Source organism: Mercenaria mercenaria, chromosome 9 (assembly GCF_021730395.1).
Source record: "Mercenaria mercenaria strain notata chromosome 9, MADL_Memer_1, whole genome shotgun sequence".
Lineage (NCBI taxonomy): Eukaryota > Metazoa > Mollusca > Bivalvia > Venerida > Veneridae > Mercenaria > Mercenaria mercenaria.
The window spans coordinates 16,733,303-16,746,197 of record NC_069369.1 but is presented as its reverse complement, the minus strand read 5'-3'; the positions used below and the strand labels follow the sequence as shown (position 1 = coordinate 16,746,197).

The window sequence follows — 12,895 nt, the reverse complement described above, 5'->3', positions numbered from 1 at the left end:
CTTTAGCTGTGACCTTGACCTTGAACTGACATGGCTGACTCATGAATTCTGCACTACGTCTTGATGAGGTGATCATTTGACCCAAGTTTCATGAAAATCCTTCAAGAAGTTTAGGAGATACAGAGCTCAAACATTTGACCTTCAGTTGTGACCTTGACCTTGAGTTGACATGGCTGACTCATGAATTCTTGATGAGGTGATCAATTGACCAAAGTTTGATGAAAATCCTTCAAGGGGTTTAGGAGATACAGAGTGGACACAAAATGGAAGGCTCAAACCTTTGACCTTAAGTTGTGACCTTGACCTTGAGCAGGCATGGCTGACTCATAAGCTCTGCACATCGTTTTAATGAGGTGATCATTTGACACAAGTTTTATAAAATTCCTTCAAGGGGTTTAGGAGATACAGAGCGGACACGAAATGGAAGGCTAAAACCTTTGACCTTGAGTTGTGACCTTGACCTTGAGCCGGCATGGCTGACTCATGGGTTCTGCACATCGTCTTGATGAGGTGATCATTTAATCCAAGTTTCATATAAATCCTTCAAGAGAATTAGGAAATACAGAGCAGACACAAAATGGAAGGCTCAAACCTTTGACCTTCAGTTGTGACCTTGACCTTGAGCCGGTATGGCTGACTCGTAAGTTCTGCACATCGCCTTGATGAGGTGATCATTTGACCCAAGTTTGATGAAAATCCTTCAAGGGATTTAGGAGATATAGAGTGGACACAAAATGGAAGGCTCAAACCTTTCACCCTAATGTGTGACCTTGACCTTGAGCCGGCATGGCTGACTCATGAGTTCTGCATATCGTCTTAATTAGGTGATCACTTGACCCAAGTTTTATAAAATTCCTTCAAGGGGTTTAGGAGATATAGAGCGGACATAAAATGGAAGACTCAAACCTTTGACCTTGAGTTGTGACCTTGACCTTGAGCCAATAAGGCTGACTCATGAGTTCTGCACATCATCGTCTTGATGAGGTGATCATTTGACCCAAGTTTCATGAAAATCCTTCAAGGGGTTTAGGAGATAAGGAGCGGACACAAATTTGTTACGGACGGAAGGACGGACAGAGACCATTCCTATAACCCGCTTCCCCCCCCCCCCCCCCCCCCCCCCCCCCCCCTCCACCCCCTCCCACTTGTGGCGTGGGATTAAAAACGAAAAAAGTCAATGCCTGACCATGATTAGAACTACTACTTGTCTGCATCACTCCAAAATGACTACCATTACTGCCTAAATACCATTGCGCCACTATGTATTCATTAAATCGGTTATACTTGACCCTACTGACTCCATATGCAATGCCAGCCTTGGCTATTCTAGAACCCATTTATATACCAAGATTAATTTCAATCAATCGAAACTTGTTAACACTCTAGAGGTAACAATTTTGGCCCAATCTTAATGAAACTTGGTCAGAATGTTACCCTTAATAAAATCTTGGACAAGTTCGATATTTGGTCAACCGGGGTCAAAAACCAGGTCACCGGGTCAAATCAAAGGAAAAGCTTGTTAACAATGTAGAGGCCATATTTATGACTGTATCTTCGTGAAACTTGGTCAGAATGTTAATCTTGATGATCTATAGGTCAAGTTCAAATCTGGGTCGGGTGGGGTGAAAAACTAGGTCACTAGGACCTATCAAAGGAAAAGCTTTTAACACTATAGAGGCCACATTTATGACTGTATCTTCATGGAACTTTATTAGAGTGTTAATCTTAATAATCACAAGGTCCTTTTTGAATCTTGGTCATGTAGGATCAAAAACTAGGTCACCATGTCAAATCAAAAGAAAAGCTAGTTTACACTGTAGAGGCCACATTCATGACCATATCTTAATGAAACTTGGTCAGAATGTTAATCTTGATGATCTTTAGGCCAAGTTCGAATCTGGGTCATGTAGGGTCAAAAACTAGGTCACCAGGTCAAATCAAAGGAAAGGCTATTTAACACTTAGAGGCCACATTTATGACCATATCTAAATGAAACTTGGTCAGAATGTTAATCTTGATGATCTTTAGGTCAATAGGTCAGGTGAGCGATACAGGGCCTTCATGGCCCTCTTGTTTAGTTTTTTGTTCTTTTTAGTAAAAGTGAGCTTGATCCCACTGACCCCCAATTCAATGTCAATCTTGGTCTTGCTATAAGCTACAAATCGGCCAAGATTCATCTCAATACCTCAACCAAAATAAAAACCAAATCTTGTCGCCGCACATCAATTTATCCGCCCAACGACGCCAATCCAATATTCAGGTTTTCAATTTCGAAAAACGTAATTATGCGTTTGATATCAAAAAGAGGTTCGAACAAAATGGACATCGAGATAAAAATAAGCTGTCCTACTATTTGCGACAGACTTCAGTTATACAAAGTATTAGTTAAGATTTAATAATTTGCATCAAGTAATGCTACTGATTAACAGTATTTAGATTACATTGACAGTATCATACTTTACCAAGTTAATGAGTACATGTTGAATCAGTCCGTGGCGTCTATTTAAGATGTACAGCACCAATTGAAAAATACAGTCTCTATCGCAAACACAAGGCTTTTCTTTGTTTTGACCTAGTGACCTATTTTTCCCTCAGATGACCCATATTGAAACTCGACCTATATTCATCAAGACAATCATTCTGACATAATTTCATGAAAAGCAATTGAAAAAGAATAGCCTCTATCGCATACACAATGTTTTTCTTAGATTTGACCTAGAAACCTATTTTTTTTACCCCAGATAATCCATATTCAAACTCGACCTAGACTTCATGAAGGCAATCATTCTGACCAAATTTCATGAAAATAAATTGAAAAAAAATACAGTCTCTACCGCATACATATGATTTTTCTATTATTTGACCTAGTGACATAGTTTTTGACCTCAAATTACCTATATTCAATTTCGAACTAGATTTCATCAAAGCAATTATTCCGACCAAATTTCATGAAGATCGATTAAAAAATACAGCCTTTATTGCATACACAAGGTTTTTCTTTGATTTGACCTAGTGACCTAGTTTTTTTACCCCAGATGACCCATATTCGAACTTAACCTAGATTTTATCAAGGCAATCATTCTCACAAAATTTAGTTTAGTTTATACTAATTTATTTTAGCTCGATTGTAATGAAAGCTTCAAGTTTATTTGAACAACTCTCGAGTCTGCTTCCTGGAAAAACCAGTACTGGTGCCTTATGAGAAGTCATGGTCGTGACCCCAATGGGGCTCGAACCCACAACCCCTGGGTTGAGCGGCCGACACCTTAACCACTAGACCACCGCTCCCATCATGAAGATCAATAGAAAAATACAGCCTCTATCGCTTACACAAAGTAATTCTTTGATTTGACCTAGTTACCTACTTTTTTACTTCATCAAGGCTAACATTCTGACCAAATTTAAGGAAGACCAACTGAAAAATTCAGTCTCTAACGCATACACTAGGTTTTTCTTTGTTTTGACCTAGTGACCTATTTTTCCCTCAGATGACCCATATTGAAACTCTACCTATGTTTCATCAAGACAATCATTCTGACATAATGTCATGGAAAGAAATTTAAAAAAAAACAGCCTCCATCGCATACACAATGTTTTTCTTAGATTTGACCTAGTGACTTATTTTTTGATCCCAGATAAGCCATATTCAAACTCGACCTAGATTTCATGAAAGCAATCATTCTGACCAAATTTCATGAAAATAAATTTAATAAATACAGTCTCTATCGCATACATAAGATTTTTCTATTATCTCACCTAGTGACCTAGTTTTTGACCTCAAATTACCCATATTCAATTTTGAACTAGATTTCATCAAAGTTATTATTCTCTATCGCATACACTAGGTTTTTCTCTGTTTTGACCTAGTGACCTATTTTTCCTTCAGATGACCCATATTGAAACTCGACCTATATTTCATCAAGACGATCATTCCGACATTATTTCATAGAAAGAAATTAAAAAATACAGCCTCTATTGCACACACATGGTTTTTCTTTGATTTGACCTATTGACCTAATTTTTATACCCCAGATGACCCAGAAGGCGATTATTCTGAAGATAGGTTGAAAAATACAGCCTCTATCGCATACACAAGCTAAATGTTGACAGACGACGGACGCCGGACATCCTGCGATCACAAGAACTCACCTGAGCATTGCTCAAGTGAGCTAAAAACAAGAAGCTGCGTTCAATAAACGCTTTATGCTCCCGGTGGTATCCTTGTCAATACAAAGCAACCTAAGTCCAAAACGAGGTCAAGGTCAAACTGCGGTCAGGTGATGTTTGAAGATGAGGAATGGTCACAGGTTACATCTGTATTAGTATCAACTCATTCTTGTAAGCGGTATTAATGCTAGACGAAACGGTCCCATTTGGTTAACCAGGAGATGGCCCGTATAAAGCAACCTAAGTCCAAAATGAGGTCAAGGTCAAGGTCAAACTGAGGTCAGGTGATGTCTGAAGATGGGGAATGGTCACAGGTTACATCTGCATTAGTATCAAGTCATTCTAGTAAGGGGTATTGATGCTAGACGAAACGGTCCCATTTGGTTAACCAAGAGATGGCCCATATAAAGCAACCTAAGTCCAAAATGAGGTCAAGGTCAAGGTCAAACTGAGGTCAGGTGATGTCTGAAGATGGGGAATGGTCACAGGTTACATCTGCATTAGTATCAATTCATTCTTGTAAGCGGTATTGATGCTAGACGAAACGGTCCCATTTGGTTAACCAGGAGATGGCCCGTATAAAGCAACCTAAGTCCAAAATGAGGTCATGGTCAAGGTCAAACTGAGGTCAGAAGATGAGGAATGGTCACAGGTTACATCTGCATTAGTATTAAGTCATTCTAGTAAGGGGTATTGATGCTAGACGAAACGGTCCCATTTGGTTAACCTCGTACGGACGGACGGACGAACGGACGGAAGGACGGACGGACAGGACGATCACTATATGCCTCCCGCATCAGTAGATGCTGGGGGCATAAAAAAGTTTCAAATCTACGTGTCGTTAAGTTATGGCTGTTTGTACCTGCTCGCAGAACTTTAACCAGGATTTTCGAAGTCCAAAACGGGAAATAATTTGGCCAAAATGCAGGTCACAGTTTTAGGACTTGATGCTATCAACTAGTTTTATAACCACGAAGACACATGTGAAGTATCAATTTAATATCTGCATTAGTTTTGGACATAGTAACTTGCACGTAAAACTTTAACCAGGATTTTCTAATCCAAAAGGGGGCATAGTTTGCTCAAAATACATGTCAGAGTAAAGTAAGTTTCAAATCTATATGCCTTTAAGTAATAGCTGTATGTACTTGCACACAAAACTTTAACCAAAATACATGTCTGAGTTATGGGACTTGACCCAGTGAGGCTGGTAACTGATCTAGAAAAGAAAAAAATAGTATCAAATCTGTATGGCTTTTAGGAATAGCTGTATGCACTTGCATGCAAAACTTTAACCAGGATTTTCTTAGTCAAAAAGGGGGCATGATTTGCCCAAAATATATGTCTGAGTTATGGGACTTGACCCAGTGAGGTTGGTAACTGATCTAGAAAAGAAAACAAGAGGGCCAAGATGGCCCTAGGTCGCTCACCTGAGAAACACACCATAACAGTATTAACATGTTTGACCTAGTGATTTCATAGAAACAAATATTCTGACCATTTTTCATTAAGATTAGACCAAAAATATGGTCTCTTAAGTGTAAACAAGTATTTTCTTCAATTTGATCTAGTGACCTAGTTTCTGAGTCAAGATGACCTACATTCTAACCTGACCTAGATTTGATCAAGGCAATCATTCTCACCATTTACCTCAACTGAAAAATACAGCCTCTATCACATATAAAAAGTTCCCTTTGATTTGTCCTAGCGACCTAGTTTTTTACCCCAAGCGACCCATATTCAAATTTAACTTTAATTTCATCAAGGCTATCATTCTGACCAAATTTCATGAAGATCAATTGAAAAATACAGTCTCTGTTGCATACAAAAGGTTTTTCTCTGATTTGATCTAGTGACCTAGTTATTGACCACAGATGACCCATATTCTAACTTGACCTAGATTTCGTCAAGGCAAACATTCTGACTAAATGTTTTGAATATCCCGTGTAAAATGCAGCCCCTATTGTGTACACAAGGTTTTTATTTAATTTCACCGGTTGACCTAGTTTTTGACCCCACATGACCCATATCAAAACTCGACCTAGATTTCATACAAACAAATATTCTGATCAAATTTCATGAAGATCCGGTGTAAAATGCAGCCCCTATTTCATACACAAGGTTTTTCTTTGATTTGACCTAGTGACCTAGTTTTTTACCCCAGATGACCCATATTCAAACCTGACCTACATTTTATCAAGGCAATCATTCTGACAAAAATTCATGAAGATCAATTGAAAAATACAGCCTCTATCGCATACACAAAGTTTTCCTTTGATTTGACCTAGTGACCAAGTTTTAGACCCCAGATGACCCATTTTCGAACTTGGCCTAGATTTCATCAAAGTAATTAATCTGAAAAAAATTTATTAAGATCAATTGAAAAATACAGCCTCTATCGCATACACAAGCTTTTTCTTTGATTTGACCTAGTGACCTAGTTTTTGATCCCAGATGACCCATTTTCAAACTCGATCTAGATTTTATCAAGGCAATCATTCTGACCAAAATTCATGAAGATTAATTGAAAAATACAGCCTCTATCGCATAAACAAGGTTTTTCTTTGATCTGACCTAGTGACCTAGTTTATGACCCAGATGACCCATTTTCGAACTTGGCCTAGATTTCATCAAGGCAATCATTCTGACCAAATTCCATGAAGATCAATTGAAAAATACAGCCTCTATCGCATACACAAGCTAAATGTTGACAGACGACAGACAGACGCCGGACATCGAGCGATCACAAAAACTCACCTGCTCAGATGAGCTAAAAATAGTATCAAATCTGTATGGCTTTTAGTAATAGCTGTACTTGCATGCAAAATTTTAACCAGGATTTTTTAAGTCCAAAAGGGGGCATAATTTGACCAAAATATATCGAGGGCTGAGCGCGAAACTAATGTAACTGTATATGAATAAAGAACAAGATACAATAGTTTCGCGCTCAGCCCACGATATGTCAAGAGTTATAGACTCGATGCCATCACCTAGTTTTATAACCCCGAAGACACAAGACTTGTGAAGTTTCAATTCAATATCTGCATTTGTTTTGGAAATTGTATCATGCATGTAAAACTTTAACCAGGATTTTCTAAGTCGAAAGGGTGCATAATTTGCTCAAAATACATGTCAGAGTTATGGGACTTGACCCAGTGAGGTTGGTAATTGACCTAGAAAAGGGAAAACAAGTTTCAAAGCTATATGCCTTTAAATGATAACAATATGTATTTGCTCGAATAGTCGAGCTAACAAAGAACGCACAAATGAAAATGTACATCGGATATTTTTGTTGTGTTGAACATCCGATATACTAAATAACCTGCATGACTACCATGTTTGAAATGTTGGCAAAGTGTCTGTATACATACGCAGCGTTTTGCCGTTGTCTTTAAAAGAAGCCCAACAGAACATTTTCTTTGTAGTGAATTTCGATGCAGCTAGAACTCCACACTCGCAAATTAAGTGATAGATGTTAGGGTTTCTGAAAAATATATCCATGGTCTGAGTTTGGTCATACAGTCTCATCATCTTATTTGGATCATATCTTGTGTATTCGTGTCCTGACTGTATTTTGACAATAAATCTTCTTTCACTTGTCTTGTCAGGAGGTGCACCTTCTCCTAATCCTGGCAGTGGAACTTTTGTGGTGCGGACAATATTCGATCCTCGTTGCACATTTAAGTATACGTCCCAATTAGTTGTCTCTGACATCTTTATGTCTACGGTAAAGTTTTCAGTCAAGAGTTTGCATATAATCTGATGACGTTTCCAGTGTTGTTTCTGACATTCTTTAGAACAGTAGCTTGCCTTCTTACACTTCGCACATATTTTTAGTTTGTTAGAATCAGTATGACAGAAACAACAGGTTTCTACAAGGTCTAGGATTTGTCGTGGATGCTGTTCTCCTCTGTTGTTTTTTTCGATTACATTCCTTGATGTTATGATAGGTGGTATTGAAAAAACTGTGCTCTCATCATCCATCATACCAATATCTTTCATCATTTCTATTAGACCTTTGTTTCCATGTAACGTCCTTGGAAAGTCATTCGTTATATGGTCCCTTTCTGTATGAACAGCAGGGCCAGTATGGTCTCGAATAGTATTTCCATCCATCATGACTGGTGCTGAGTAATTTACTCCAATCCTTATGCCGCCACACTTGTTCTCAAATATATCATTGTTGCATATGTTTGTTGTTGATCTAGATTTCACCATCATTCCCCAAAGCCAGTTTTCAAATATTTTGTTTCCAGAAATATCATACGATCCGCCATCTAGTGATATTCCTGACATACCATTTTGATAGATTAAATTATCAAAGATAATGCATGTTGATCCGCCTTCTGAATTCGATGTATGTGTTAAACGTGATTCTCCTTTAGTGTCCAGATTGCCTCCGCACCAAATTCCTTCATTTTTGTTGTTTTGTATGACACAGCTTTTTACAACCCCTCTTCCTTTCGGTCCTATCACCACCCCATGGAACTGATTGTCACAAATTGTACAATCTTCAGCAACTGTAAAGCCTCCTTCCCTTACCTCAACACCCGCCTGTCTCATATTACGAAGGGCACTGTGTCTTATCTTAAGAACAGATCCGTCAATACTGAGAGTGCCCCCACCACCGCACCTGTTTAATGTACAGTTATCTATTAATACATTTCCACCCCCATCTGCACAGATACCGGCATGACCAACGACTCCGCTCGGATGCGGACACGACGCTTTTTCTTGCAACGCACTTAACGTTCTGCACTCGTCCGGGTTTGGATTTACACAACCACGACGACCATTACAAAACGGGAAGTCCTCACAGCCCTTTCTACCGTTTGAAAACACACATCTGTAAAATGTTGCGTTCACTTGACCATCGACAAGTATTTGCCCAGTCTCGTTAGGAAACGTTACGTTTTCGAAAAACACATTAATTTCTGCCTCGAATCGAAACTTAGAGCTCATCTTACTCGGGTGGATCAAGGAAACTCCTAGTGGGCTATGGATTTCAACACCTTCTTCTATACCGATGATCTGGACACTTTTTGTAGTGATCTCTGCTTTATGCAGATCTATTTGGTAATTACCTTTACGTAGCAATAATGTTGTATAAGCCCTGTTCATCATGGAAACCATTTCCTGTCCTAGAGTGGATTGATCTTTTATAATTTTGAATCGTACAACTGGATATTCAATTTTCATCCTGTATTCAAGTAAACACTTCTTATTAAAATATCCGGCAACAGCTGCAGCTGCCAAACCAGCTGATTCCCAGGACTTGGACAACACACCAAGACGAATAAGATTAGCAATTGCATATGCCTTCCAGCAATAAGCTTTGTGTGCGTTTGGATCAATTTGTATACATAGATCTGCATCACGCAATGCCTTTTCATAATCAGAAACTCTTAAGTAGGCAAGGCTTCTGTTTGAAAGAACTTTTGGATCAATATTACCGTGACTGGCAGTGATTGCTTCAGAATAACATTGAATGGCATCTTGGTATTTCTGTGATTTAAAAGCGTCATTTCCCATAATGCGCAATGGTTCTGGATCCAACAGCGCAACGGTTTGTGCTTGATCTACTCCTACCAATTGTTCTGTTCCCGTCGATATAGCCATTGTCATACTACTTTGAATAATCTCTCTGTCATTCTGTAAAAGGGGTATCTTAATACAGGTTAGTTCTCTGTAATCAGATTCAGCAATGCCGAGTGCGGGTATGATGCTCAACATTTGAGCTTGGCAGGCTAACGCCTCGTCTTGCCGCTGAAACAGACTGTGGTATACTGCACTTGTTTGTAATAGCTTTGTGCTTTCAATATTAAAGCAAATATGCATTTGTTTCTTATTAGTTTTTGTAAACTCGAAAAGATAGGTTTTTAATGTATTTGCACTGAGTGCTAATTTACTCCACATCTGTAATGAAGCTCTGCCAACATTTTCTTCTTTTAAAGCTTCTCTTGGCGACTGCGTCCTCTCAAGAGCCTTGTTTATCATACGTGTTGCACATTGTAGGATAAAAGCTTTTCGATCTGAATCAGTTAGATTTTCTCTGATGACCTCCTGCACTAACCGATGGACACTAAGGGTACTGCCACCACGACGACTGAACAAAGAGAATCGTGCAAGTATTTCAGCAACTTGCTTGACTCCTATTTCTTCTTGGAATGCGTCAAGAAGATCTTCGTCTAAAATCTCGGGTGAACCTACATTTAAAATAGTCAGTGGAATTTCATCTGCATACAGAAATGCTGATATTTCCATTACAGTAACTGCTGCACATCCTAGTCCTTCTTCTTCGGACTGCTTGTCTATATAGTCAAAATTCAAATGCCATGTTGTACGTACAGCTTGACGTTCCTTTGATACATTAAAACGAGATCTACTAGCTTTGAGAATTTTCAGTCTTTTTCGATTAAATTTTTCCAAATATTCTTTGAAGGTACAGTGTAAAGTTTTTATATGTGCGACTGCTTGCTCCAAAGCGAGCGGTAGACCGCCGAGCTCCTCTATCAATAATTCGAGACTGCGGTCGTTCTTGTCATTCTTACAGCCCGAGCGAGTTGTCATGAACTGAACGCTTTCACGTTCAGTCAGTACATCTAGTGTAATACAGTCCTTTAATTTGACATTGAACTCATCTTCCGCTTCTTCCGCCTCCCTTCTAGATGTAATTATAATATGGCCTTTTGAATTCCTTTTCCAAGCTCCGAGAAGCAATTCTTTTATGCTACTTCTAATTTCCTCCATATCTACATTATCGATCACAAGCAGCCATCTATCTTGTATAGAGGACATCCATTTTAGCGTCTTTGTGAGTGTTTCTTTCGCATTTTTTCCAACAGTACTTGCGTCTATGGCTAGACGTTGTATAGAATCTTCCAACGCTTCGGTTGTTTCCGCTGACATCCAAAACACACCTCCAGGATAAAAACTTTGAAAAGTCCAAGCATATTCAATAGACAAGGTTGTTTTTCCAATTCCACCTAATCCACAAATAACTTGTACATGATGGTCGTTGCTACGTCTTTGAAACTCTTCTTGAAGCGTTTCTAATTCATCCTCTCGACTAACAAATGAAGAAACTCTATCTGGGGGATAGAAAAACACTTTGTCATTTGGCCTTTCAGATGATAAATATTTAGTTAACTCCTCAATATCAATCCTAGCATATATAATCTCTGTCTTAGTATCATTTAGTTTAGTCCTGTTTTCTGAAACTCCCAGTGATATATCGTCTAAACGGCTTTCTATGTGGTCAACCTTCTGCTTGGAATTAACAAGCTCCAGCTGCGTTTTATTGACATTAGATTGTACATCTTCTATATGAGTCTTCATCTTTTCTATGGTGTCAGAATGTTGTTCATGTGCATCTTGCAAATCATCTACTGTATCTGTCAGCGCTTTTAAATTGCCTTTCAATTCCGACGTATCCGTCAATAGATGACTTACTTTATCAGTTGTTTCATTTAAAGTGCCTTCCATAGAAAGTAAAGCATTATGAACAGGTTTGAAACTCTCATCTGTCTGTGACACTATGTCCAGAATGAATTTACTTAGCGCTCTTGTTTCATTTTTCAGTTCCTGTACAAGCTCTACACCAAGTGTTGTGCCTTGTAGAAATTGCACTCCTACAATGAATTAAGTTTGAAATAAAATCTGCGCACAATAATCAAAGTACCAAAGCAAGAGCTTACAGAGATTTCAGAGCGCTCGACTATTTCGTTCCTTTACAACGAATAAGGCATACCCGATGAAACTAATGATAACACCGGCGTAATAAGAATCACCCTCCCTCCCCAACCCTCGAAATAAGTATAATAATAATGTTGGACAATAGCTTAAGTCAACTCCTATAAATAACAGAGATAGAGTGAAAACAAACCTAAACACTAGAGATGCTTTTGAGAAAAGCGCATGTCTCCCACAACTGCCCCTATGAAAAATGTTAGTTTCTCTAGATGTTTTAGACGAGTGGATCCAATTAGATGGTCTGGATGAGTGGATCCAATCAGTAATTCAAGGGCCATAAATCAAAAGTGCCTGGGCGGATTTGGCTAGTTATCGAACTTGGGTAAGGTCTTATGGCCAAACACATGTGAAGATCGGATGAGAAATGTTCGACTTAGAGAGCGGACAAGAGTAAACAGACGGATTTTTTCGGTAATTCAAGGGCCGTAACTCTAAAATGCCTGGACCGATTTGGCTAGTTATCGAACTTGGCTGAGGTCTCATGGTCAAACACATTTTGTTCAAGTTTGGTGAAGATTGGATGAGAAATGTTCGACTTAAGAGTGCGGACAAGAGTAAAAAGGCCGATTTTTTCGATAATTCAAGGGCCGTAACTCCAAAATGCCTGGACCGATTTGGCTAGTTATCGAACTTGGCCGAGGTCTCATGGTCAAACACATTTTTTTCAACTTTGGTGAAGATCGGATGAAAAATGTTTGATTAAGAGTGCGGATATGAGTAAAAAGGCCAATGTTTTGATAATTCAAGGGCCGTAACTCCAAAATTCCTTGACCGATTTGGCTAGTTATCAGACTTGGCCGAGGTCTCATGGTCAAACACATTTTGTTTAAGTTTGGTGAAGATTTGATGAGAAATATTCGAATTAGAGTGCGGACAAGAGTAAAAAGACCGATTTTTGGTAATTCAAGGGCCATAACTCCAAGACGCCTGGACCGATTTGGCTAGTTATCGAACTTGGCCGAGGTCTTATGGTCAA

At 38.9% G+C, this 12,895-nt stretch overlaps 1 protein-coding gene across 1 annotated transcript in view; it reads right to left on the bottom strand.

Moving 5' to 3' along the window:
• Positions 1-1,158: 1,158 nt before the first annotated feature.
• The window catches only part of LOC123546579 (uncharacterized), a 46,930-nt gene continuing 35,193 nt past the window's right edge, over positions 1,159-12,895 (bottom strand). The window contains exon 5 of the mRNA XM_045332988.2: positions 1,159-11,798. Coding sequence (XP_045188923.2) covers positions 7,498-11,798 — 4,301 coding nt within the window. The 3' untranslated portion in view covers positions 1,159-7,497. The remainder of the gene's footprint in view (positions 11,799-12,895) is intronic.